At 39.7% G+C, this 26,661-nt stretch overlaps 1 protein-coding gene across 10 annotated transcripts in view; it reads left to right on the forward strand.

Moving 5' to 3' along the window:
• ZDHHC14 (zinc finger DHHC-type palmitoyltransferase 14) overlaps positions 1-22,651 on the forward strand; it is a 163,929-nt gene extending 141,278 nt beyond the window's left edge. For 5 of the 10 annotated variants that reach the window (XM_038395566.2, XM_038395564.2, XM_043512235.1 and 2 more), the window contains 3 exons: positions 1,447-1,556; positions 2,879-2,981; positions 18,018-22,651. In XM_038395566.2, coding sequence (XP_038251494.1) covers positions 1,447-1,556; positions 2,879-2,981; positions 18,018-18,419 — 615 coding nt within the window. In that variant the 3' untranslated portion in view covers positions 18,420-22,651. The remainder of the gene's footprint in view (positions 1-1,446; positions 1,557-2,878; positions 2,982-18,017) is intronic. The other 5 variants (XM_038395567.2, XM_043512237.1, XM_043512239.1 and 2 more) reach the window with 1 other exon arrangement.
• Positions 22,652-26,661: the final 4,010 nt, after the last annotated feature.

Raw genomic sequence — 26,661 nt, forward strand, 5'->3', positions numbered from 1 at the left:
AAAATAAATGGTATTCTATTGTTGTTGTTTAACAGCGTGATTAATCACAATTAATTTTTTTAATCGCTTGACAGCCCTAGTTATAACCAAGGTTCAAGACCACCCATTAGACCAGTTTCTGGGAACAGAAAATGACAAACACAGAAGAAGAAACAAAAAGAACAAAATGCAGGTGAAAGCCAGTCCTTCAAAAAGTCTCTGTATTTTATACACTTCAGTGCAGTGGGGAAGTATCCAGCTGTCTTTAGTATCCTTTTCCCAGTGTTTTCAACTAGAATCCTACATATCTGTAATTCCAAAAACAATTTAGACTTGAAAAAAGTTTCAGAAAATATCAGCCAGTCTGGTTTGAAAACAAGTTCCATCATGTGTCTTGTCTGTTTTTGACTTTCTGCCATTTAAACTAAATTTTGTTTGAGTGCTCTGGCAAATGAGGGCAGGTTCTCCCAACAGAGAAGAAATAATTAGTTCAGAGGTCATCTGCTTTTACAGTCTCTGTTCTACATGGAGGATGGGTCCATCGGTTCCAGTATCACAACAGTTCATTTAACTAACTGTGGAGACAGATACTTCATGTCTCTCCTAACCAGATTATTAAGAATTATTGAGACTAAAGGGAAGACTAAAGCTAACTAACAGATGGTATAAGAGAGCATTGTTAAGTTTTGCCATTCAATCCAAATATATTGACATAAGCTTTTTGAAGGAATTACTCCAAATTTACTTTTTATTTTTATCTATTTTATTGTAGCTTTTTTCATAATTGTGTGATAACCCCAAACCTAATATTTTTGTGCGTGTCAAATATATTTTGGTCATTGCCTAAGGGCTAAATTATAATTGTGTATTTTACAAAATACAAAGCATAAAGATGCAGGGCAGAGCATTCTTCAGTAATAAATTGAAGAATATGCATCATATTTGTTAAATAAAACAGGTGAGATGAAATACCAGTCCTCATCTGTTTTTGAACTTGGATCAACTTTGGCTATATAGACAGAGCTAATTGTCTTCCATGTTGTTAAATAAAATGCTTTCCATGGAAGGATTCTTCCTCAGACTTACTAAGGAATTTACTAACTCACCTTCTTCCCATGAAAAGCCTGAATTATTCAGTCCGTATTCAGAGAACTACATAGACAACAGGGGACATGGAATTCATTCTCACCCATGTGTGGGCTATAGGTTTGCTTAGTAGCCATTACTCCAACCTACATATTCTGAAATTGAAATAGTGGGTGTAGCCTCTATGTGGTTGCATCATGGAGATTCTCCCAAAGCCCTTTCAGGACTGTGGGGTTAGTACAGACATGCTTTTAAACATTCTTTTCTTCCCCAAATCGTAAATAATGATTATTATATTTGTTGCTACTGTGATTACCCCTAATTTGCCTCAGCAATTGTATGTGACATAGTATTTGATATTTTATATTCATGTCTCTTCAGATTAAAGGATCTTGGTCAAATAAAAGAGGTAAAGAGAATTACAATCCATACAGTTATGGCAACATCTTTACTAATTGTTGTGCCGCGCTGTGTGGACCCACCTCTCCAAGGTAAGGGTTACTAAAAGTAATGTTTTTGTATAGGATGAGACCACAGATTTACTGATCTAAGTTTGACTTTTGTTATCTTACTTCAGTTTGCTCAACTAAAACAGGTCTTCGTTGTACTATTTAGTGAAACTGATCTTTTTAGATCACGGATGCAAGTAAGTTGCTGACTCTGTTTTATGGCTGAGTCAGCAATTAGATCTAGTAAAACAGTTTAAAGTACAGGTTCATACACCTGTAACATAAATAAACTTGTTTGGTGGTTCTTTGATCTTTCATTGCAGCATTTACAGCTGTTGGAGGTGAGGAACTCCAAGCAGTTAATTGTTTTCAGAAAACAGAATAATGTAATTACTCCTTTGCTTGTACATTGTATTCCTTTTAGTTTGCACCCACACCATCCACACAGGGGAGTTTCAACACAGCACTCTGGTGCGCGCTGCTGTTCACACTCCTGTAGTCCAAACTGTGGGGCAATGTAGACGGGCTGTAAGTCTAGTTTATTTAGAAGTGTACATAGTCTTGTACATAGATATTAGCTGGCAAAATCAAAGTAATACACAGTGTGATCACACTACTTTCAGAATTCCAGCAAACAGCTCTTTGTTCATATTCTTCACCAGACTGTTCATTTTGTGTTTCTCTCACACTGTTCCCTCTGTTTTTACCTTTTTGGGTTAAAATTTTGGACAAACCTATCTGAATTTAGGCCTTGTCTACACTAGACTTCTGTTTTTAAAATTTCCTATTTACTCCTCTGGGTTCAGCACTGTCTTTGATCGCTATAGTGGAGGTTCTGGTGTGGGCAGAGATTATAAGATTAGTAAAACTACTGATAAATATTCTACACTATGCTCCCCTCTGTTTCTTTCATGATAATTCCTTGTTAAGTAAATTATAATAGTTTCATAATTTTGAGTTTCAGCCTTTGGCAACAAATTCAGAAGCTGAATTACAAGAGAAGATAATGTGGATACTTCAGAAGAGAAACAGATGCAGAGTGTATTATGGGGTCTTTCAATCTGTCTCTCCCTCAAGGGTTCTAAATTATTTGTACACCTGAGGCAAAAACCCAGAAATGTGCCTCTTCTCATAATCACTTTCCATGTAAGAAAGCAGTTGAGGATAAATAATTTTCTTTCGCTATTGGTGAGTTGAGGTGAAGTCACATTTCTCAGATCTGAATTACAGGTTATATTTGAAGGTAGTGATGATGCATTAAGATTTGATGATGTAATATTGAAACTATTTTTATTGAGGATGGAGAATTATTAATCAGAACAATCTTTCTAACAATCTTTTGTGTGTTTATTATTATTTTGTAGTCTAATTGACAGAAGAGGACTTATACAGCCAGATACACCACAGCCAGCAGCACCATCAAATGGCATTACAATGTATGGGGCAACGCAGTCTCAAAGCAACATGGTAGGAACCATCCCATAGTGTTGTTCATCAAGATCCCTGTGAATGTTTCCCTTCTCCGCTTTCATATGAACTAATCAAGTAATAAACTAACTGGATACAGCTGCCACTCTGATAGGTGGAATTATTCATTATTAACTATACTGCAATAGGTTTATGCAGTAAGAAATCAAGGTTTTTATCTTTATTTATACAATAATGATGTTTTTACTCATGGGCAATAGAAAAATAAGTGTTTTTTCCCCCTACACTTGAAATCTATTGGCTATTGAATATACAGTGTCACTTTGACATATCCTGTTGATACCTGCCTTGTTTTGAACTGGACTATTCAGTTGTCGTGGATTCATCACTTTTGCAGAACAGAGTATCATTTGGTATTGTATTCTTCTCACATACTCTCTTCCTTTGCCTGTTCAGTGCAGATTTGTCTAGACTGATACATATTTATACAGGACAGGTTAACAAGAGGATATGTTTAAGATGGGGGATGCATTTTGAGAAAAAGGAGTGGGACTTCGAACTTCTAATGAACAACAGGCAACCTCAGTACCATATTCAAAACTTTAAAATATCTTCCAAAAATGTGCGAATGGTTCCTGTTGTGCCCCTTAATGGCAAAAGACCTCACATCAGAAAAGCATGACTTCCAGAGCCAAGAAGAAGAGAATAAGTATCAAAGATGCCCACTTCTGATCTCTTGTTCTTCCACTATGTAGATTGTGAGGATATGTCAAAGATTCATTAAACGTATGACTCAATGCACTTTTTATTTCCTTGGAGGGAGGGAGGGAGGGAGATAAATTCGCACCACAGTCTTCTAGCATAATTTCAGTCTTGATTTTTGACTGAAGAAAGAATACACTTCTCATGACTTTGTGAGCTTTACGATCACTTAAACTTTTATAAAGATTCTGCTATAAGATTTTAGAATTGTTTCCATTTATTGCTGCAAGGATTTAATGGAATGGTTGTCAGTTTTCTTTATAATAATTTTTTAAAATAAATTTTAATATTTTTTATCATTTTTAACAAGAAGTACCTAAGTGACTTCAAGTACAGTCACGGCATTTATCTTAAGCTTTTTGTCAGATACCTACAGGGCAGGCCATGCTAGGTTTCAGTGCAAGTTCTACTCAAGAAGCTTACCTCAAACTCTAAAATCCTGGAAATATATTGAAATGTTTCAGGACATCCTCAGCCAAACTTCCTTAGACTCTGTCAGGATTCTTGCATACAGAGACAAATTAGCCACAGTAGGTCTTTGTCATGTTGTTCTGTCACTTGGAAACAACTATATAGACATAACATGGAGTCTCTTCCAGCAGATCTCTTTGATCATCCCAGTCCATATACATTTAGCCTTTGCTTTCAGCATCAAGTTCTGTTACAACTCTCTACAACAGCAGTTCTCAATCTGTGGGTTGTGACCCCATTTTAATGGGGTTGCTAGGGCTGGCTTAGACTTTCTGGGACCCAGGGCCGAAGCTGAAGTCCAAGACCCACTGCCCAAGGCTGAAGCCCAAGCCCCACTGCCCAGGCTGAAACCAAAGCCCACTCACTGCCTGGGACTGAAGCCTTTGGGCTGAGGCTTCAGTCCCCCATTCTGGGGTCATGTAGTAATTTTTGTTGTTAGAAGGGAGTCATGGTGCAATGAAGTTTGAGAACCCCTCCCTTCCTTACAACATAGAGCATAAAGCCCATACTATAGTTTATATGCTTCAAAGCATGTACCGAATTAAATTCACTAATACAGTCATATTTGTGCACCTGGGACCTCTGAAGCTGGTGAAGTCACTGTGACACACCAGTTTTATAAGAACAGAATACTCATCACCTACCAGATGCTCAAGATCAAATAGCCTGTCAGACTGACTCTGCAGCTTTCGTATCTCTGGAAAAGTGGAAAGCTCTTGCAACATTGATCATGAAATGTACTGAGATGATCAAATATAAAGGGGGAATTGAGTCAAACCAGTGTATGCTGCTGTATAAAGAGTGATGTATACAGGCACACAGTATTATAGCTTTAGGTACTGGAATTAGATCATCAAATGCTCTAGGACTTGCCTTGTGATGGAATGAATTTCAGTGGACCTGAGGTGGGAAAAACCTTGGATGAAGATAAGCCACAGAAGAGAGCGTAGTCACTTTGAACCCTTTATGACAACTGTCCAGCCTTCATGCCTGAAAATGACTGCACTGGGAACACTTGGAAGATTGAATAGGACATGTGTTTATATATAGAAATATTTTTAAGAGTCTCTGACATCTTGTTTCTCAAGATGCTGTACCTTCCAGTCCTAGAACTTATAGGCCAAAGATGCACACCTCCACACACTGTATATAAATTATGGGCAGATTTTCAAACACACAAATGGGAGAAAGGTGCCTGCCCTCAACTGGCTTCCAGTGGGAGTTAAGTGCCTAAGCAACGTTTGAACCTGCAAAAATCTCCCCTGACTTTTGTTGAGCTGTTCGGTATCCTGATCTTTAGCACAAGGTCATATCTCTTAGCTATCCAAAATTGTTCATTTTTTATATTTAACATAGTTCAGAAGAGGGTTCGTAACTTCCTTTCTGTAGCCAGTCTGATAGTCTAGTGACAGAGCATATCTTTGTTGCTCCTCACAACTCCTTTTCCAACCTTCCCTCACATTCCTTGCTCTCAGTTGCATGCTATCCTACCTTCCAATGGACCCTACTTGCGACCTCAGGCTCCTCCTCAGGTGAACCCAGCTTACTTGACAATTCAAGGGACTGAACTAGATAACCTATCATTGTCCCTTCTAGTCCTACATTTCTACCATTCTGTGATAGTCCCATTCCATCTTTAAGCTCCATTAAAAAATCATCCTCATTCATATCCTGGACTTTTTGGACTCTGCCATGCTACAAGTCTTTTCCCTTCCTGTCACCTTCAGTTAGCCTTGCTGCTAGCTCTGAGTCCTTACTAGCTTTTCCATTTCCAGTTAGGATTCCAGCAGCCTGTCTTCAGCTATCTGCCGAGTCCTGTCTTTCTCCTAGATACAAACTCCCCCAGAACCCTCAAATATCCACTCTTCGGCCTTTTCATAGATTCCAAGGCCAAAAGGGAACACTGTGATCCGCTAGTCTGACCTCCTGTATAATACAAGCTGTAGGACTTCCCCAAAATAATTCCTAGAGTATATTTTTGCAGTTGTCTTACAGGCTGCTTTTGCTACATGGCAGTGACAGCTTGCTTACCTAGCGAGCAGTTGCTAAGTAGGTAGGGCATGACCTCAACCTCAGTATGGAAGCATCAATTTATCCTGAATTTCTGTGATGTTTTTACTGTTGTGTAAGTACCGCTGAACAGCAGATCGAATGAGACCTTCTCCATCTGTAACTGACCTTCCCTCTATTTCTCATTTTTGTTGTAGGATAACTGCTAATAGTGAGCTGTAGCTCACGAAAGCTTATGCTCAAATAAATTTGTTAGTCTCTCAGGTGCCACAAGTACTCCTTTTCTTTTTGCTAATACTATAGGTACCACTGCTGACAGCTAGAGAAGATTTTTTTGGGGGTGGTGAAGGCCTATGCCATCTGCAGCATAGCATAGCAAGTGCCGCCCCCACTGCTCCCATTGGCTGGTTTCCGGCCAATGAGAGCTGTGGGGGTGGTGCTGGGGAGGGGGCAGCCGCTTCCCCCCCATCAGGGGCTACAGAGACATGCCATCAGCCAGCCACTTCTGGGAGCCAGCAGGCAGCCACTTCCTGCTGCGCTGATGGACTTTTAGCAGCCCAGAGATCATGATTGACTGACAGAGGCTCCGCGATCGACGGGTTGGTAACCGCTGAATTGTATGTAATTATGGATTTATTTTTGAGGGGTCCCCTTAGCCCAAGGCCCTGTGCTGCAGCCCCTAAAGCCCTTGCGTTAATCCAGCCCTGCTCAAGACACAGATATTAATAGAATTAACGAATTTGATTGTATTGGAGAAGTACATGGAAATTCTGCCTGGGAGGGTACAGATTTCATTACACCAGATTTCTGGCAGCAACTGTCTTTACTGGCAAAGGCTATGCAGCAGAGAGAAGACTATCTAGAGAAAGACCCTTTGGAGACACCGCCAAAGACATGGCTATATTTTAAATATGAGAGAGCTGCTCTCCACAGAGCTAAGGCCAGATGGTCCTGGAGGGACAGCCAAGCTGAGAGAAGAAGCTTAGGCTAAGCCATATGCGTGTGGTGGAGTTGTTTAGTTTATTTTTTTTATAAAAGCCCTACCCTAGGACTGGAGGTCATGTTTGGGCACTAGCCCTGCATCTGTGAGTTCAGGTGAGGACATGGTAAGGGCTCAGCCCATTTATATGCAGCCATAGATCATTGTGCTATTCTACAATAATTACCAGTGCCATTTTTAAGAGACTGTTTGGTGGAAACCTGGATCTAGTATAGCTCATTGTCCCAATATCACTCTAAATTTGTCTTAATTTCAGGGCATTAATTCTAATTAACCCCATTGATCCAAAATATTCTTCTCTGTTCTTGAACATTTATGGGCAGGTTTTCTTTATGATCCTCTTTAGTCATATTTAGCTGCACTTTTTGCTCTCTTATGCCCCAATCCTTCAAAGACTTCCTGTGGGCTTAACTTTTTGTACCCTGAGTACCATTGAACTCAGTAGGACCAATCATAGCATGTAAAGTTAAGCAGTTGAGTTAGTCTTTTTAGAATCAGGCCATAAATCTTTCCGCATAAGTCAAGCCCTCCTACCCACTTGCCATTTTTTTCCACTGGTCTGTCTCACCTTCCTGTTGTTGGTCATGTTCCCAGAAGTGATCTTAAACACAAAAAAGAAGCTTATAAGAACTGGAAGATTGGACAAATGACCAGGGAGGAGTGTAAAAATATTGCTCAGGCATGCAGGAATGAAATCAGGAAGGCCAAATCACACTTGAAGTTGCAGCTATCAAGAGATGTTAAGAGTAACAAGAAGATTTCTTCAGGTATGTTAGCAACAGGAAGAAAGTCAAGGAAAGTGTGGGCCCCTTACTGAATGAGGGAGGCAATCTAGTGACAGAGAATGTGGAAAAAGCTAATGTACTCAATGCTTTTTTTGCCTCTGTCTTCAGGAACAAGGTCAGCTCCCAGACTACTGCACTGGGCAGCACAGCATGGGGAGGAGGTGACCAGCCCTCTCTTGAGAAAGAAGTGGTTTGGGACTATTTAGAAAAGCTGGACGAGCACAAGTCCATGGGGCCGGATGTGCCAATGGCCTGTGAGATGGGATGTTAGATGGGGTGGGATCTGAGTTACTAGAGAAAATTCTTTCCTGGGTATCTGGCTGATGAATCTTGCCCATATGCTCAGGATTTAGCTGATCGCCATATTTGGGGTCGGGAAGGAATTTTCCTCCATGGCAGATTGGAAGAGGCCCTGGAGGTTTTTTGCCTTCCTCTGTAGCACAGGGCACGGGTCACTTGCTGGAGGATTCTCTGCTCTTTGAAGTCTTTAAACCATAATTTGAGGACTTCAGTAGCTCAGACATAGGTGAGAGGTTTCTCGCAGGAGTGGGTGGGTGAGATTCTGTGGCCTGCGTTGTGCAGGAGATCGGACTAGATGATCATAATGGTCCCTTCTGACCTTAGTATCTACGAATCTAAAGGAGTTGGCGGATGTGATTGCAGAGCCATTGGCCATTATCTTTGAAAACTCATGGCGACTGGGGGAGGTCCCGGATGACTGGAAAATGGCTAATGTAGTGCCCATCTTTAAAAAAGGGAAGAAGGAGGACCCGGGGAACTACAGGCCAGTCAGCCTCACCTCAGTCCCTGGAAAAATCATGAAGCAGGTCCTCAAGGAATCAGTTCTGAAGCACTTAAGAGGAGAGGAAAGTGATCAGAACAGTCAGCATGGATTCACCAAGGGCAAGCCATGTCTGACTAATCTAAATGCTTTCTATGACGAGATAACTGGCTGTGTGGATGAGGGGAAAGCAGTGGATGTGTTATTCCTTGACTTTAGCAGAGCTTTTGATACTGTCTCCCACAGTATTCTTGCCAGCAAGTTAAAGAAGTATGGGCTGGATGAATGGACTATAAGGTGGATAGAAAGCTGGCTAGATCGTCAGGCTCAACGGGTAGTGATCAATGGCTCCATGTCTAGTTGGCAGCCGGTATCAAGCGGTCCGTCCTGGGGCCAGTTTTGTTCAATATCTTCATTAATGATCTGGAGGATGGCGTTTACTGCACCCTCAGCAAATTTGCAGATGACACTTGTCATAAATATAAAGGGAAGGGTAAACACCTTTAAAATCCCTCCTGGCCAGAGGAAAAACTCTTTCACCTGTAAAGGGTTAAGAAGCTAGGATAACCTTGCTGGCACCTGACCACAATGACCAATGAGGAGAGAAAATACTTTCAAAGCTGGAGGGGGGGAGAAACAAAGGGTCTGGGTCTGTCTGGGTGATGCTTTTGCCGGGGACAGAACAGGAATGGAGTCTTAGAATTTAGTAAGTAATCTAGCTAGATATATGTTAGATTATGATTTCTTTAAATGGCTGAGAAAATAAACTGTGCTGAATGGAATGTATGTTCCTGTCTTTGTGTCTTTTTGTAACTTAAGGTTTTGCCTAGAGGGATTCTCTATGTTTTGAATCTAATTACCCTGTAAGGTATTTACCATCCTGATTTTACAGAGGTAATTCTTTTTACTTTTTCTTCTATTAAAATTCTTTTAAGAAACTGAATGCTTTTTTATTGTTCTTAAGATCCAAGGGTTTGGGTCTGTGTTCACCTATGCAAATTGGTGAGGTTTTTTAACAAACCTTCCCCAGGAAGGAGGTGCAGGGTTTTGGTGAGGATTTTGGGGGAAAAGATGTTTCCAAACGGCTCTTTCCTAATAAAAAACCCAGTTAGACGTTTGGTGGTGGCAGCAAAAGTCCAAGGGCAAAAGGTAAAATAGTTTGTACCTTGGGTAAGTTTTAACCTAAACTGGTAAAAGTAAGCTTAAGAGGTTTTCATGCAGGTCCCCACATCTGTATCCTAAAGTTCAGTGTGGGAAAGGAACCTTGACAACACTAAACTGGGAGGAGTGGTAGATACGCTGGAGGGTAGGGATAAGATACAAAGGGACCTAGACAAATTAGAGGATTGGGCCAAAAGAAATCTGATGAGGTTCAACAAGGACAAGTGCAGAGTCTGGCACTTAGGACGGAAGAATCCTATGCACCACTACAGACTAGGGACCGAATGGATAGGCAGCAGTTCTGCAGAAAAGGATGTAGGGGTTACAACGGATGAGAAGCTGGATATGAGTCAACAGTGTGCCTTTGTTGCCAAGAAGGCTAACGGCATTTTGGGATGTATAAGTAGGGGCATTGCTGGTAGATCGAGGGATGTGATCATTCCCCTCTATTCGACATTGGTGAGGCCTCATCTGGAGTACTGTGTCCAATTTTGAGCCCCACACTACAAGAAGGATGTGGAAAAATTGGAAAGCGTCCAGCAGAGGGCAACAAAATTGATCAGGGGACTGGAACACACGATTTATGAGAAGAGGCTGAGGGAACTGGGATTGTTTAGTCTGCAGAAGAGAAGAATGAGGGGGAATTTGATAACTGCTTTCAACTACCTGAAAGGGGGTTCCAAAGAGGATGGAGCTAGACTGTTCTCAGTGGTAATAGATGACAGAACAAAGAGTAATGGTCTCAAGTTGCAGTGGTGGTGGTTTAGGTTGGATATTAGGAAAAACTTTTTCCTAAGAGCGTGGTGAAGCACTGGAATGTGTTGCCTAGGGAGGTGGTTGAACCTCCTTCCTTTGAGGTTTTTAAGGTCAAGCTTGACAAAGCCCTGGCTGGGATGATTTAGTTGGGATTGGTCCTGCTTTGAGCAGGGGGTTGAATTAGATGACCTCCTGAGGTCCCTTCCACCCCTGATAGTCTATGATTCTGTGATTCTAAGTGGATGCAAAATTCCAGGGGCAGTCCCACCAAACCATACAGAGAACAGTTATCACTTTTCCGTGCTGTGCTATACTGTAATGATTCTATCTATGGAATACAATCTTATTGGCCTGTTTCTGCCATGATTCAGTGATGACCCATCTAATATTCTCTGCACTGTCACTTCTGTGTCTCCCTCATAATTTCTTTCCAGGTTGAATTAAAATTGACTGTTTCAGAATATTTTCCCCACTGGCTTGCATCTTTCCAGGCAGAATCTCATTTTAATGCCAGCTCCCATCTTTTAATCTTTCTAGGATGCTTTGTTTTATATCTTCATTTTTCACAGCATCTTCTTGTTCAGTATCATTTGTGAATTTATTGTGGTGGTTGCCCTCTTCAAGGTCTTATCACTGAAGATTTTAAGATTAACTCTAACTCAAAGACCAATCTCAATGGCAATCCACCACACTCCTCCTTCCAATGCAATACAGTACCTTTTATAACTATCCTTATTTGTGATCCATCATCCTATTTACAATCTGTGACATTGTTTTTATATTTAAGGGAATTTGCAATAATTTTGCCATTGAGATTTTGTGTTGCTGTCCATTGAATGATTTACTTCAGTCTTGATAATTACATCTGCATTCTCTTCATTCACTGATTTTGCAGTCCTCTCAAAGCACTGAGACAGAGATTGTTTGGTGTAATTTGTTCTTCACAAACTGGAGGCTTATTTTCTAGATGTTTACAAAGTTTTTTCTCCCAATATTTCCATTATTTGACTAGGGTCTGAAATTAGATTTACCAGATGGTAATTACCAGGATGATACAATCCTTTTCTGAAGATTGGTACCACATTTGATTTCCCAACCACGACCCTCTGTCTGGTACATCTCTAGCACCCCATCCCTTTTCCAAAATAATTTTCAGTAGTTTGGTAAATTCATGAACTAACTCCTTAATATCCTAAGAAGCCTGTCATCTGGACCAGCTGACTCATAGTTGTTCATATTTCCCAAGTATTTCCTCCCCTGCCTTTTATCAATTGCAGTTTTTACAAGGTCTTCATTACTTCACAATTGTCCAAATACCCTCTCTCTTGTTTAAAGAGTTGGGTTTTTTTGGTTTTGTTTTTTTGGTTTTTGGTTTTTTTTAAAAGCAAGGACTGCAGTATCTCATCCATTATGGAATCATCTGTTACCCTCTCCTCATTTATTCCTACTTTCTATTTAGTTCTTTTTTCCTTTCATAGATCTGTGAAAGCTCTTATTCCCCTTACTCCTTGTGCCTACGATTAAGTCAATCTACATTTCTCTTGTATTTATCTTTTCCTTACAAGCCTGAATTGATTCTTTGTATTCTTATTTGATTTCTAATACAGGGTATTTTTACCCTCAGTTCTTTTGGCAATCCATTATAAAGCAACATTTAATACTTTTCATTCTGTGCACACACACACAAACACGCACACACACACACACCCCGTCACCTCCCAGAGGAATTGTAGTTTGTTGTTAAGAACGGTGTCTCTTAGGATTCTCCACCTTGTTACCAACTGGTAAATCTTAATATTTCCATCCTTTACATCATGCTTAGTCTATTTCTTAATTTCCTTAACTTCCTTTTTTTTAAATCTAACATTTGTGCTATCGCATCGTAGGCATCTGTTCCTTAGTATCTTGGTAGTTTACAGTCATTGGTGCCAAGTTCCCGTATTATTCTCAGTCCTCCATTTCTTCCCTTTCTGCAAGATGTAGAGCCTCTGGCTGGAGTCATAACGCTGCCCTCCACAAATCCTAGGAATAATTTTCATATGTATACATCTGAAGAGTAACAAACAGTTTATCCTCTGGGTAAGGATATTCATAAAAGGACTATCTTATGTTTTTTAGCACTTCGAGGTTTGGTCCATGAAATTTTAATTCTCATTCTCCACATGATCTATAGCGTTGTACTTTCTCCTTTGCTTTTCATTCCTTCCATCATTACAATTATTATTAGTAGTAAATATTTCTATTATGATAGCACCTAAAGGCCCCAGTTGGGATTGGTGCTCCACTGCTCTGGGCACTGCACAAACACAATTCCTTCCATTCTTACCAAGTGTATCATCATCCTATCCTTCACTGTCAAAAGATAGCATTGTGTACATTGATATACAGTTTCACCTTCCATCCCTCCACCTTTCACATATAGATTGGCATGTCAGTTTAGGTGGGCACAGTTACGTGTTTCATCTCACCAGGTTTCAGGTATGCCCACTAAGTCATAACTCCATCATTCAGTTCAACCAATCCTCCTCTTAACCATTTATTATTGTTTGTATTTTATTTGTAGCTCATTAGAGAACTCTGTTGTGCAGCCTTTTCTTAAGTACTTTGAAAACTGTAATATTTTTAAAGATATTGCTAATAGAAAATTTTAGCTATGAAGTTAATTTTGCATTTAAAACTAATAGAATTGCTGCTGGTGGTGTTAGAGTGTGAGAGCTATATTAATATGAACAAGAGCTCTAATAATATATATTGTGTGGGGTAAAATCAAATTTTCTTCAGAAAACCTGTGTGCATACACTTCTTTGTATGAATTATTTGTGAAATAAAGTAAAGAATTAGCTTTTTCACATTGTCTAGTTTGCATTTGGTACGTGGCTGTTGGTGTGAAAATAAATATCAAAATAACAAATTTCCATATAGATATATTTATATAATATACACAATCGAACTTGTGTACTTACAAGCACTTGATCCAGTATTTTTTAGGCTCAGTCAGCTGCTCCAGTAAAAAGGGGGAAGCTGTGTACAGCAAACAAAATCAGATGATAGGATCTAGAGGAAAAAGGAGCCAAGGGGCTTAACTCTAATCTTTTTTGAACAATTGAGCTATAAATAGTTTGATACCCCATTGTTGGCTTTTTAGGGGTTTTTTTAATCTAAAATTTTAATATTGAAAACTTCAGTGGAATACCTTTGAGGGCACTTCCTACTAACATTTTCCCCTCCCGTACTTTGTGTCACCCAGGAAACATATCATGTAATCAGGGAACACCTTCAGATTATCTTCGTAGACAAATCTCTTTTTGATAGCTTGCGTATATCACAAATCAAAGAGTGTTATACTTGCATAAAAATGTCATAGATTTGAGAGATTCATTTCATGCATATGCCTCTTATAATATAAATCCCACTATAATCCATTCTCAAAACAAATTTAAAACTTAGTATGTCCCAAGATTTGCCTGTTTAAGATTGTGGAAAGCTGTTTACTGTTATATTTTACATAAAAAGTTGCATATTTGATCACGGTTCATGAAATGCAGAATATTGGAAATCTAAACAGAAGCTGTGTAAGGAAATGGTGCATCCGAACAACAAAAAAGCACTAGAGATTGTCACTGATCTGTTCCGGCTGTTCTCTTTTCTTTAGTTGAAGCACGCAAGTAATTTGTTGCTATCACAAGTTGACACTGTATAAATCATTAATAATTATTGTATTGTATATATGAACTGGCATAACAACACATTTGGTAGGAAATCATCTTAATACAGAGTAAGAAGTCAGAAATATGTTGTTCTTTAATAATCTTTTATATATAGCACCAACCATGAGCAAGGTGACTTACAAACCATGTAAAAAGGCATAGTGCCTGCCATGAAGAGTTTGAAATCTAGGGTAGTAGACAGTATGCAAACTCAAGGAGGCAACAAAATGCAGTGTGAATGAATAGTGAAATATAGCATGTATCTTGTTAGATTCATTCCCACCCACCCAATAATTGTTGTGAATGCTCCCCCGAAGGGAGGACTGTGGTGTGTAGGCTTGTTGGAAGGAGTGTTTTTAAAGGAGGACTTCAAATAGCAATTGATAAAAGGCAGGGGAGGAATTACTAGGGAAATATGAACAGCTATGAGTCAGCTGGTCCAGATGGCATGCTTCTTGGGGTATTAAGGATTTAGCTCACGAATTTACCAAACTACTGAAAATTATTTTGGAAAAGGGATGGAGTGCTGGGGATGTACCAGGTAGAGAGTAGTGGTCAGGAAATGAGATGTGGTACCAACCTTCAGAAAAGGGGACTCATGGAAGTGGAGAAAAAGGAGAATGCTCTTTTATACACATTAAACTCTGATAAATGTATGGCTTCCTTTTTAATGGAGCTTTATCAAGCTGCTTTCTCAGTATCTTTGAGATGTTGGTTCAGTTACAATGAATTAGAAATCAATGAATTAGAATTCAATTAAAATGATTTAATGCAGACCATTACATAACTCTAAGTAAATTGCCTTCATGCTATTTAAATTGTGTACTTATGGTGCTGGAACACATTAGGCAATGATCTGCTTTTGAAGATAAATGCTGAAACATCACTAAGGCATTAAATTAGCTGCTAAAATTATTTATTATGAGTATGCTCTGGTGGTTATAGCCTTTGTTGTGTAAGAGTATAGTGTTTGACTAGTACTTCTCAGAGAAGAAGGAATTTGTCGTCTCTTTGGAAGGATTAGAATGCTGACCCCATTTTTGTAGGGCATTCCTAATAAGGTTGATACAGGGGCTATAGCTTAGTTAATTACTTGGGATGGGGTGAAATAGCCATTTATTAATCAAGAATGGGTCTTCACAATGAATAGCCAATCAAGGACTTGATCCTGCAAGGTGCTGAGCACCCTGCCCCTTCCCAGCAAAGCACTGAAGTATGTGCTCAGCTTTAAGCTTTTAAAGTCGTATGGGACTACTTACATCAGGGATCTCAAACTCAAATCACCACAAGGGCCACATGAGGACTAGTACATTGGCCCGAGGGCTGCATCACTGACACCTTTTCATACAAAGTTACAAAAGCGCCCCGGCCCCGCCCCCACTCCTCCCCTTCCATGAGGCCCTGCCCCCATCCCCATTCCAACCCCTTCCCCAAATCCCTGCCCCAGCCCCGCTTGTCCTCCACCTCCTCTCCTGAGCGCGCCATGTTCCTGCTCCTCCCCCCCATGGAAAGTCCTAATCACCGCCAAACAGCTGTTTAGTGGCGGGAAGCGCAGGAGCGCGGACGTGGCACGCTCGAGGGGGCAGAAGCAGGGGGGAGGAGGCTTGGGGGAGGGGAGCTATGGTGGGCGGTGGGAAATAACTCCACAGGCCGCATGTTTGAGACTCCTGACTTACATGCTTCAGTGCTTTGCTAGATCCAGGCCTGAATGCTCACCACCAAGCCTTGAATAAGAGGATTGTATGAAAGAAAAGAATGTTTTGACACTCAATGTATACATCATTCTGAAAGATGAAACTGCATAAGGAGTATACAAATTACATCGTGGGTGAAAGTTTCAGAAGTGCCCAAGTCCCACTAAAAGGAAATGAGAGTTAGGCTTCTAAACCATTTAGAGTACCTTACCATTTTTTCCCTATGTATTGTGATTATATGGTCATTATGGACTATATTTTATTGTAGCTTCTGTGGAGCCATTTCGCTTGGTGGGGGATCTGAGTGATGCACCAGTGCCCAAGACCACGTCAGTGGCAGGCAATTAATTAAGGATATGCCTACACTACAGCCTATGTTGGCAAAACTTATGTCACTCAGGGGTGTGAGTAGGGTGCTGGGCTGCACCTTAATTTCCGCTGATTGGGGCAATAGTAGGTTCACTTTAACAGCCTGGGAGCAGCAGGGGAAGACAGAAGAGAAGCCAATACACATTAATAAAATAGCATGTTGTCTTTAATAAGGCATAAGGGCAGGAGCAATTACAACAAATGGTTCATAAGACTCTCACCTCAGGACCCTGGTTCAAAGCTGTCAGACATAACACCAAGTATCTGAGTCTGATTAGACCGGTCTCCTGGAGACAGAGAAATCACCACCCACTACAGCATACATGGCTTCTACTCCCCTGTCTCTCTCTCAGCTGCCTCTTCATGTTTAGATAGCTCAATCCTAGCGTGGGCAGTGCCTCCTTGGTTACCCCTAGGCTGTAGACTCCAGCCTTCTCCCTTAAAGAGCAGTTATCTCAAAACTGATGCCTTGGTATATATATTTTTTTGAAGAAGGGATGATATCTTTGCCAATCAATGGTTTGCCCATGACCATGTTTCAATTTTTAGTTAGTTAGACATATTACAGTATTGTGGTTTACAACTCGGCCACGCTGGGGATTGACTGACTAATTTTTGCAAATACTGTCCTTGTAAATGATTTTATGTCAAATTAATTCCTGGTGAAATTCTACTGGCTTAAATGGAGTTACAGCTGCGTGAATTTGGTCCGTTGTGTTTAAAAAATCGTGGATGCTTGCCAGAAAATAAATGTTTAATCAGCTATGTTTTGGTCCTCCATACTGTCAAGATTAAACAAATGAATAAGCAGCATAAAAAACCATGGAAGTGAACTTTTCTATCAAGTCCATGTGACCAAGCTGCAGGTTGATAATTGTTTTGTACATATCTCCTGGCTGAAGAATATTAACAGCTTAAACAACCTGGGAAGCAAAATCTTGGGCAATGAGACTGTATTACTAGATTAATTTTTACAAAACTGGCTGCATTCAAAGGGATGTTTGCCCTGAAAAAGCTCTTCTATAGCCCAGTAATTCTCAGGTTACATGAAGCCTGATAAAATAAGTGGAAAGGAGACAAACCGAGTGCTCTGAAACTCAAAGATATTTGCGATATGGCTTAAGATTTTTTCTAATTCCTCACCATCATAGAGTAAAAGTTTCTGTGTTAAAGTTGTCCAGCTGCCTGCTGAAATGCTTTTTGGAGTTAGTGACATTTGAGCTGCCACTTTTGTCCAAATATGCAGCAAACCAAGCAAAACCCGATCATTGGGCATTTCCAAGATTTTCAAATAAGAATAAATAATAACCAACTAAGTAAACTTTGTTTAGACCACTTTAGAGTCAGCTGAAGTCCCTGACTCTCATATATTGTAATGTTTATCATAGTCTACTCCGACTTTTGTCCCAGAATGCAGCTGGTTTAGTTATGCATGCTCTTTTTTGTCAGCAGTCTAACCATGGAATGATACTAATGACTCTCTTCTTTCTTCTCACATCCCATTTTTTTTCATACCTCTTCTGTCCACATCCTCCCATTTCTGTTTTGTTTGCCCTGTATGGGTTTTGACCCCCTTCAGTGTGATCAAGATCAGTGCATTCAGAGCACTAAATTCGTTTTACAGGCTGCTGCCACACCACTACTACAGAGTGAACCCAGCATAACTAGTGAAGAGCTACCTTTACCAGGAAAGACTACTATCGGCGCTCCTTGTGCCACGCTAACCCTAGGGCAGCCGACACCACCGTCCTCCATGCAAAATCTCACATCAGAAACAGGTTTGACAGACATGATACCGTTAAAAGAGGAACATGAAGGTCATCAGTTTCTCACTCCTGAGGAAGCTCCATCACCTCCTGGTATGCTGCCAGCAGGGAGCCCTATAACACACAGCCATACCATGCATGTCCTAAGCCTAGCTAGCCAAGATTCATTGCATGAAGACTCAGTGCGTGGTCTTGTGAAGCTTAGCTCAGTTTGACCAATTTTTATTGATGATATTATACCATATCATAGTGGTTGTACAAATGTATACCCAACAGGAAAGACTTTACAGTACCACCGTAAGACTCCAACATGCCTATATAATGAAAACTTTCCCAAGTAATGGAGTTTGCTAAATGGACAAATTATTTTTTCAAAGGAACTATGGCATTCTTTTGACTGGATTGTTAATGGTTCTGCTTTGATGGTGACTGCTTCTATTTTTTAAATAAAACCAGGAAAGGTCAGTAATCCTGTTAACTGAAGATGTGGGTCCAGCAACTTGTAATCCTACCTGTAGGACGGCCTATGTTACAATATAAAAAAAAGAGGTTTTTGGATGTAAGTGTTACATTATGCATTTTATGCTCTTGTAATACACACTTGTTAAGGCTTACCACACTTGTGGCCAGAATGATCTGCACTTACGTGTTATGCTACTAATATTTGAAATAGAAAATAACCATTCCGTTTGTTAATACAAAAAAATTACTTCACATATGGATTTGCATGCCACGCTAAGGTATGTGTTACAGTGGTGTTGGTATTAAAAGAGAGTGCTGCTTTTTTATTTGTGAGTTTCAATGTGCTGTTTCATTTAAAGACGGTGCAATAGATTAACCAATGGACAACATTATTTTTTCAATTTATTAAATTTTATTTTAAATTAATCAGTGCTGCCTAAAATATGGAGGCTACTGATTTTTATCATGCTACATATCATTTAACCTTCTATTTAATTGTTTAGAATAAAGTATTGTGTTGTGCCATACCACAGATTCTTCCACTCCCTTGTGTGATAAGATTACCTGCGGACATCCAATAAAATGACATCCTGTTTCTTTGGATATGCATACAGTTATCCTTATACAGTTTACTGGAAAAGTCCCATTTGGATGACTTAGTCTATCAGGGGGTTAATTTTTTGACTTTGATATATTTGCATAATGAGCCCAGAGCCACAGGGAAAATCTGACCATGAATTGTTTTGCTTTAGTATTATGTATAGCTTTGTATAGGCTGTCTGTTTTGGCATCACATTGTTTCTACAGCAAACCTGTGTATTAAGTACCGATACTTAATATCTGCTTAGGACCTAATCTCCTGGATGTTAGGCTTCAGAAGGAAGAGAAAAGTCAATGGAGTGAACCTGAACAAACAAGCGATACACTGTAGCTGCTGTCTAGTCATAAATTTTCATCTGTATATTTCCATCCATTATTTAAAATGGAAATATTTATATTACAAAGTTTTATGCTTCCGTTTGTGATTAGGGAAAATAAGAGTTATGGTTTATGGAAAATATCTCCACTCAGGGACAATTGAAGAGGACCCTGTGCATAAGCTGAGAGAACTCGAACGTTATAATTTTCTGTATCTGACTTGTTTTTCAGATTCTAGAACCCGCAATAATCTCTTCTCAGGATAAATTAAATGCAGAGAGTCTTTCCATCAAGCTCAAGATATTATTTCAACTGCAAATTGCTATTATATAGAATGTTTCCTTGATCGATCAAGAAGCATGACATTCCTGCAGCATTGAAACATGGTCATTCACGGACATCAAGTGAAAAAAATTGCCATATTTTTAAAAAAGAGCACAATAAGCCTCTTGGAACACAGCCATTTATGCTATTGAAATGTCAGATGACATGCTGACAAGAGCCCTCAGACTTTGAGATTTTGTAACCAATTTTATTTCTCTAAATGGTGATATCACCTTTCACCTAGTTGTAGGTATAGAAAATATAGAAGGAAAACTTTGATAACATAAACTGATTTCTTGGGTCCCATTTCACAGTTGGTTATGGATGGACTAGATGACCTTTTGAAGTCCCTTCCTGCACTAAATTTCAATGAGTCTATGCATGCTCCATCATTAATAGTGATGGTGAGTCATTAAAATGTTTGCAAGTTTTCACATAAGGGGATATAGCTTCTCAGTTTCTTTTCCTATTCAGTCTCGCAAGGTTGCTCAGAAATTCTTTCTCAGATCTTCTCTCTCTTTTTGGGTATGTCCTCTCCGAAGAAGAACTCCCTTTGTGCTGGATTCCAATCCACAGCTAGACAGTCAGGTACTATGGAGATGGGGCTGACAGAAAAACTTAGCGAGGTGCATATCCATGAGTTTCCACCAGCCTAACAGCACTAGCTCTGATAGTGGGAAGGAGAGTGTATTACTTATGGCTGGGATTTTCAAAGGAGCCTAAGGGAATTAAGTGCTCAAAGCACATTGAATGTCAGAGTGATTTGAGGGCATCCAAATAATTATAATAATCCAACACAGTGTACTATCACCTCTCAGAAACACCAAAGTTTGTATTCTTAACCTAGCCCATGATGAATGCTTATTACAAAACCACTGCACTGTTTGTATTCTTTTAGACCTGAGAACAAAAAGGGATGTTTCATCTCAAGACTATTTTGGATGAACTGAGGTTTGGGATGATGCATTCATAGCACCTTTTCACATTTTATTTGCTTTGGTTAGTGTTATCAGCCTTCCCTGACATAAGCACTAAAATTTTGCTAGTGAAAAAAAGGAAAAAAAACGTATCCTTTGCTCATAGTACTGAACAGTAAGTGAAATATTTCTGGTTTTGTTAGTAGAAGGGAAAGTTGTTTTAAATCAGTTGCCACTAGGGGAAATTACTGTATAACCTTACAAAAACAATACTTGATTGGATAAGTGAATCTGTAGCTAAGTGGGTCTTAATATTTTATTTATTCTACAGATATCAGTGTACCAAGGATTGATTATCCACTATGTGAAAGAACAAGTAAGATAAATATTTTACTGTGGTATTTAAACTTCACAGCTATTGAGCTAACTCTAAGGATCACCTTTATTTATAAATTCATCTGCTTGCAATTTCACAGGAATACCCAAGGCATCTCATGCTTACAGGAAACTCCATTTGGTGGCAACATTTGTATGTCCTTGCCACTAGCAAGTAGTGGAGGCAGAAACACATCAACTGTATGTTGTGATATGGTTTATAGTGACATTCTTACGTAAGAGAAAGGGATATTGTACAGGGTTTTATGTTATTCCCCAACTGAAACACACTGTTCACTCTTCACATTTAAATGTTTAAAATGATAGACCATCACTTTTAGAACCTTTTGCTTTTCAGTGCTGGAGAGGGAGATAGAAAGTCTGACAACAGAATTGAAGTACTGTGAATACCCATTTTAGAGCCATTTATTCATTCAGATTCCAGTGATATGCCATTTTTTTTTGCCCTTCGTTTATAATCTTTCAAGATTGTATTTAAGAATGATAAATAAAATAGTGTATTGTTACCATTACCTTGTTTTTATTTACAGGTTTTCATATCACCTTAATTTGAATCTATTTTCCTTTCCTTCCCCACCCTTTTGTTATGGTGGCATCTCTGGTTGACACTATTGACTCGTGAGGACATCTGCTGGAAAATACCAGAACTGAATTAATTAATTGTTTCTATAGTTACAGTTCTCGATTAGCAGATTAAAATCAGTGTCTCCATCATCAGAATGCCTGAGATTCCTGTGTAGGGCAACTCTTCTGTCTTACTTTTCCCCAGCAGCAACTGCTTTCCATCATGTGAGCTCCCTCGGATGGAATTTACATACACATATGGCACCGTTCAGCAAAATAATTAACCATCCCTTGTTCTGCAGGATTCTTAGCTTTGATTGTATTTTGTTTGCATTGCAGAGCACAAGGTACCAGAGATTCAAACTGATAATCCAGGGCCACATGGCTGTATTTTCTTCTCTTTGAATATTTTGCTTTCTCCTTTGTTGCTCTTTTCTTTAAACAATTAGTACGTTATGTTGAATTAATCTTATAAAAAGTTTGAATGTTCTTCATACTGATACCTTCTGATTTGTATAAATGCAGAATCTAAATGGAAGTTGATGTTTACATAAAAGTAAATGTATGTTTTTACTAAAAGTACCTATAAATGTGTAGAAGTTCACTATGCTGGTTAATCTGGCAGAAATTTTTCCCCTTTCATTGTTTTTTTTAATAGTTTTTCCCCTCTAGGTGGTCTACAGTACAAGACTGTGTACGATGAAATGCAATTCTTCATAAATAAGATCTGTTTTTAAAAGGCTCCTTTTTCTTGTTTTCTCAAAGACCTCTATATTTTTAAAGTAATTTTATATTACTAATGATTAAACAGTAATGTTGTTCTCCATTGTAATGTCAGAGATGATTGCATTTTGTAAATCAGTGAATCCTTGATCAACTTGCGCATTGTACATGTTACTAATAATACAGGCAAGATGTATTTTCAAATCCAAGTGATTACTATGTTAATTAAGCCATTAAAAATTGTGTAGAGAGAAGATTAGATTCTTTGCAGCTGGTTTTAGTAGATGAATGGGTCAGACAAATTGCAATTATTTTCAGATCTCATAAACCTCAGGAATTACATGCAGCATGATTTGTAAGGCAGATGACCAACTTGTGATGCTACGAAGATTTTTAACTACAGAAATCTTGGCATTTATAATAGATGCATTATACAATATTTGAGGCTTTAAATGAACAATTGTCTTAATTGTTCTTGACACCACATTACTAACTGCAGGAGCAGCATAATAGTAACCAGTAACAAGGAGCTACTGAAAGCTGCACTTCTGATCTGTCAATGTATTTAGGCTCTAAAATCAACACAACTTCAATGTTGCATGTAGGAAAGTGTGTTCCTCATTCTTCTTCTAGTTTTCAGTGTGGGAGGGAACTACTATGGTGTTAGTAATGGGGGGGGGGGAAGCAACCTCTACAAGATCTAGATCCTGAACAGAAATATGTTTATCCATAAGACCCACACTGAGTGTCAGTTTTTAACGTCAGTTATTGAAAAACTGATTTTTTTAAAAAGTGGAAAGAGCATATTTCTGTCTTTCCTCCAACTTCAGATATAGTTGGGCCTTAAATATGAATGAACCTAAGTACATTTAGGTTCTACATATGCAGGTATAAACCATCTATAGGCGGAATATCCCAGGTTTCAAGGTCCATCTTGTGTTCTGTCTCAGCTTTTGGTTTCCCCTTTGGCTGCCTGAAGGAAAAATCAGCCAGCTAAGATTTTGCAATTGACAGCAGGCTCGCTGAGTACATGTGCACCTCAAGGACTACCACCAGACCAGTCACATGTTGCCAGTGAACCCACCCGACAATATCTTGAGCCCGCACAAAAACAAATCAATATGGAATCTGATTAATTCTGACTCTGTGTTGCAAGTGGAAAGCCTTCCTCTGATTTAGTTGCACTTCTCCCACCTGTCCTACATCCGATAGGAACAGACGCTTGCAGAGGGGCATGAAGGGATGAAATGGAGCCTATTTCTGGGGTAAAGCAGGGAGGGAGAACAATGGACTAAAGGGATGATTGAGAGAAGATTGAATGTAGCAGAGAGAGAGTGAATGATGGCAAAAGGAAGGAGAAAGCAAGGGGAGGAAGGAGGGAGAAGAGAAGAGTGAAATGAAGGCTGGAGACAGAGATGGAATGAACAGAGAAGAAGGTGAAGAAGAGTAAAAGGAGGCAAAGCCTAGAAAACAGAATATGAAACTTCAGGAGATGGTGAGTATAAAGGCATTGCAATACTAAAGTGAATCAATAATGTGGAAACAACTATAAATAGAGAAAAAAGAAGAGGAAGAAATAAGGTCAGACTTGGAGCAGAGGACACATGAAAGGAGACAGAAAGGAGTACCAAAATCCTCCCATTAGGACAACCCTGACCTGCATATTAATTGAGAAATAAATGAGAATAAAGGAGTATGTAAAGGAATATGTAAAGGAGAACAGGTAAAATCCTGGCCCCATTGAAGTCAATGAGGATTTGACAGGCAAGATTTCATCCCATGATTTTAAGACAGTAGCTATAGGTCTGATGTTTCATATCATTAACGGCTGTTACATTGGCATAATGGGGTTCTCTGTTTGCTTCTCAATTTCTTCTAGATGAGATTTGCTCACTTGGTAAGGAAAAAGGTTTTCTTAAGTACCATTCTTACAAACTTAACCTAGAACCTGAAATTCAAGCTTAGTTCCTCTGGCTTGTGCATAATCATGAGTAAAGAGTCTACAGATGGGATTTAATTAACTGTTCTATTGATGGTGCACAAACCAGAATTGCATATGGGTCACTCTCTGTTCACTTTGCTGTACAAACAGAAGTAAAATTCACCAACAAAGTACTTAGTTAATCTACAGGTAAGGTTTCCTAATGGTAACTTTTGTCCTTCCAAAAGGTTGAGTTCAGCTTCACTCAAGCCTCTCCTCTGAAAACCAGGAAATACAGTTAAGGTACATGCCAACACAACCTTAACTCTGACCCCTTGAAGCTGGCAATAGCCACTGGGGGTTATCTCCATGCCCTCCATTTGCATTCACTGAGTTAGATCTAGCTTTGTGGAATGGAGAGTGCATTAGTTGGAGCAGCTTGGCAGAGCTTTCACTGTGGTATGAAAAGTTCTGAGGGAACCCTGCCCATGTGGAGTGGAGGAGTCTGAGCCAATTATCTTGCTCTGACTTCCTATCTCCCCCTCATGTGTGTATGCAAAAGAAATAAGTTCAGGTGTACCTTGAGAGATCTAGTATGTCTCATTATGGTGCTAAATTCTGCAGATTTTGTCAAATGGTGCACACGGGTCTTTCTATGGGGTTTGTCAGCCGTGAGGTGGGATATGAGAGTGGTCTGTGGGTTTAATGAAAGGTAAGTGGAAAGTATTGTTAAATGCCATGCTCTTTGTAAAGTTGCAGGTGCTGTAAAGGGTGGTACAATTTAGCAAATGTGGTGGTGTCTCTGGGCTAGGCTAAGTGTTTGAGGATTAGGCCAGGTGTAGGTAGCTCCTGTTCAGACACCTCACCTAACACAAGTTTTGCCTTAGCAAAGATCTCATGTTAGACTGTGTCCTACAGGGGTCATATGCCTATTTCCTGAATGTACTGCACTGAAAAGGTACTGCATACTGATGTGTGTTATAAATGTTTGGGGGCATGACTGTATTTCATTTTCAGAGGTTTGAATGTAGCTGAACTTGATGTTCTGGAAGGACATGAGATACCCCTGTGCAATCTTGACTCTACATTGCATAGTTTTTTATGGGTTAATGTCCTAGTTTTTGAGCAGAAAGAGTAATGGTATTTGTAGAAGACAATGTTAACTGAGGCAGCTGTTGTTATCACCTGGGTTTGAAGTTGAGGTACAACTGTGAGTAGGTAATTATAAAGGATGCTAAGTGATTCTTAACTAGTCATCCCCCCTGCAGTGATGATTATGGTTGTGCTTTGAGATTTTTGAAGGGCAGAGATGCTGACAGGGCCAAGAGCGAAAAGATAGTCATGGTCCATTTCACAACTGATGAACTGTGAGCTACCTCCCCTTCTAGTGCCATGAAGGCATTAGCACTTAGAAAGGGATTAGCAGTTTAAAAGTAGTTCCTTGCTCTCTGGCACACTCTGCTGCTGTATGCATATTACAGACAGAAGCTTAATAGCAGGTCATGTGTTTCCTTGCTGATGTAGGCAGAGATGTACACCCATCTGGGCCCTTCGCTCCCACAATGGCCACCATCTCAAGCAGGGCCTTTTCCCTAATGCTGGCTAGCCCTCTTAGATTCCAGTACACACATGGAAGGCCTGGGAGAGGGGCTCACACCCTCGCCTCAGATCTCAGCATATATGTGGGGACGGGGAGAGTGGCTTAGACACCCCAGATCCTGGCATACAGACAGATCTGGCACAGATCCTAACACGCATCTCTATATATCTGCCCTCCCTAATCCACAGCCCTAAACCCCTCTCCCCTCATTCTTCCAGTCCCCACGCCCCAGCACTGCTTCATCACCCCTTAGATTCCCCCTCCCTGCTTCAGTCCCCCCATATGCCCTAGTTTGGCACCAAAAACCTTATAAGAATCTAAAACTCTTGTGAGCAGTTCATGGTAGGGGGCTGATTATCAGGAACTTGTTGACCACCTTCCTTCAATGACACTTGGTTCCATTGTTCAGGAAAGACAATTACGTTATCTTAACTGTCTTTTTGTCTTGCCTGTAGTTAATCAGTGCTGGCACTCTGCTATAATAATCCCCTTGGTGAAAAAGTAGCAACATGCCTAGCAGTCATTCTCACCTATCTGCACAGAGCGTTTGTAATTTATTATCTTTTTAATCTAAAATTTATTATCTTTCAGAAAACAGAGCCCCTTCAAAATTAGCAGTACAAATTAGGGAT

This window comes from Dermochelys coriacea, chromosome 3 (assembly GCF_009764565.3).
Source record: "Dermochelys coriacea isolate rDerCor1 chromosome 3, rDerCor1.pri.v4, whole genome shotgun sequence".
Lineage (NCBI taxonomy): Eukaryota > Metazoa > Chordata > Testudines > Dermochelyidae > Dermochelys > Dermochelys coriacea.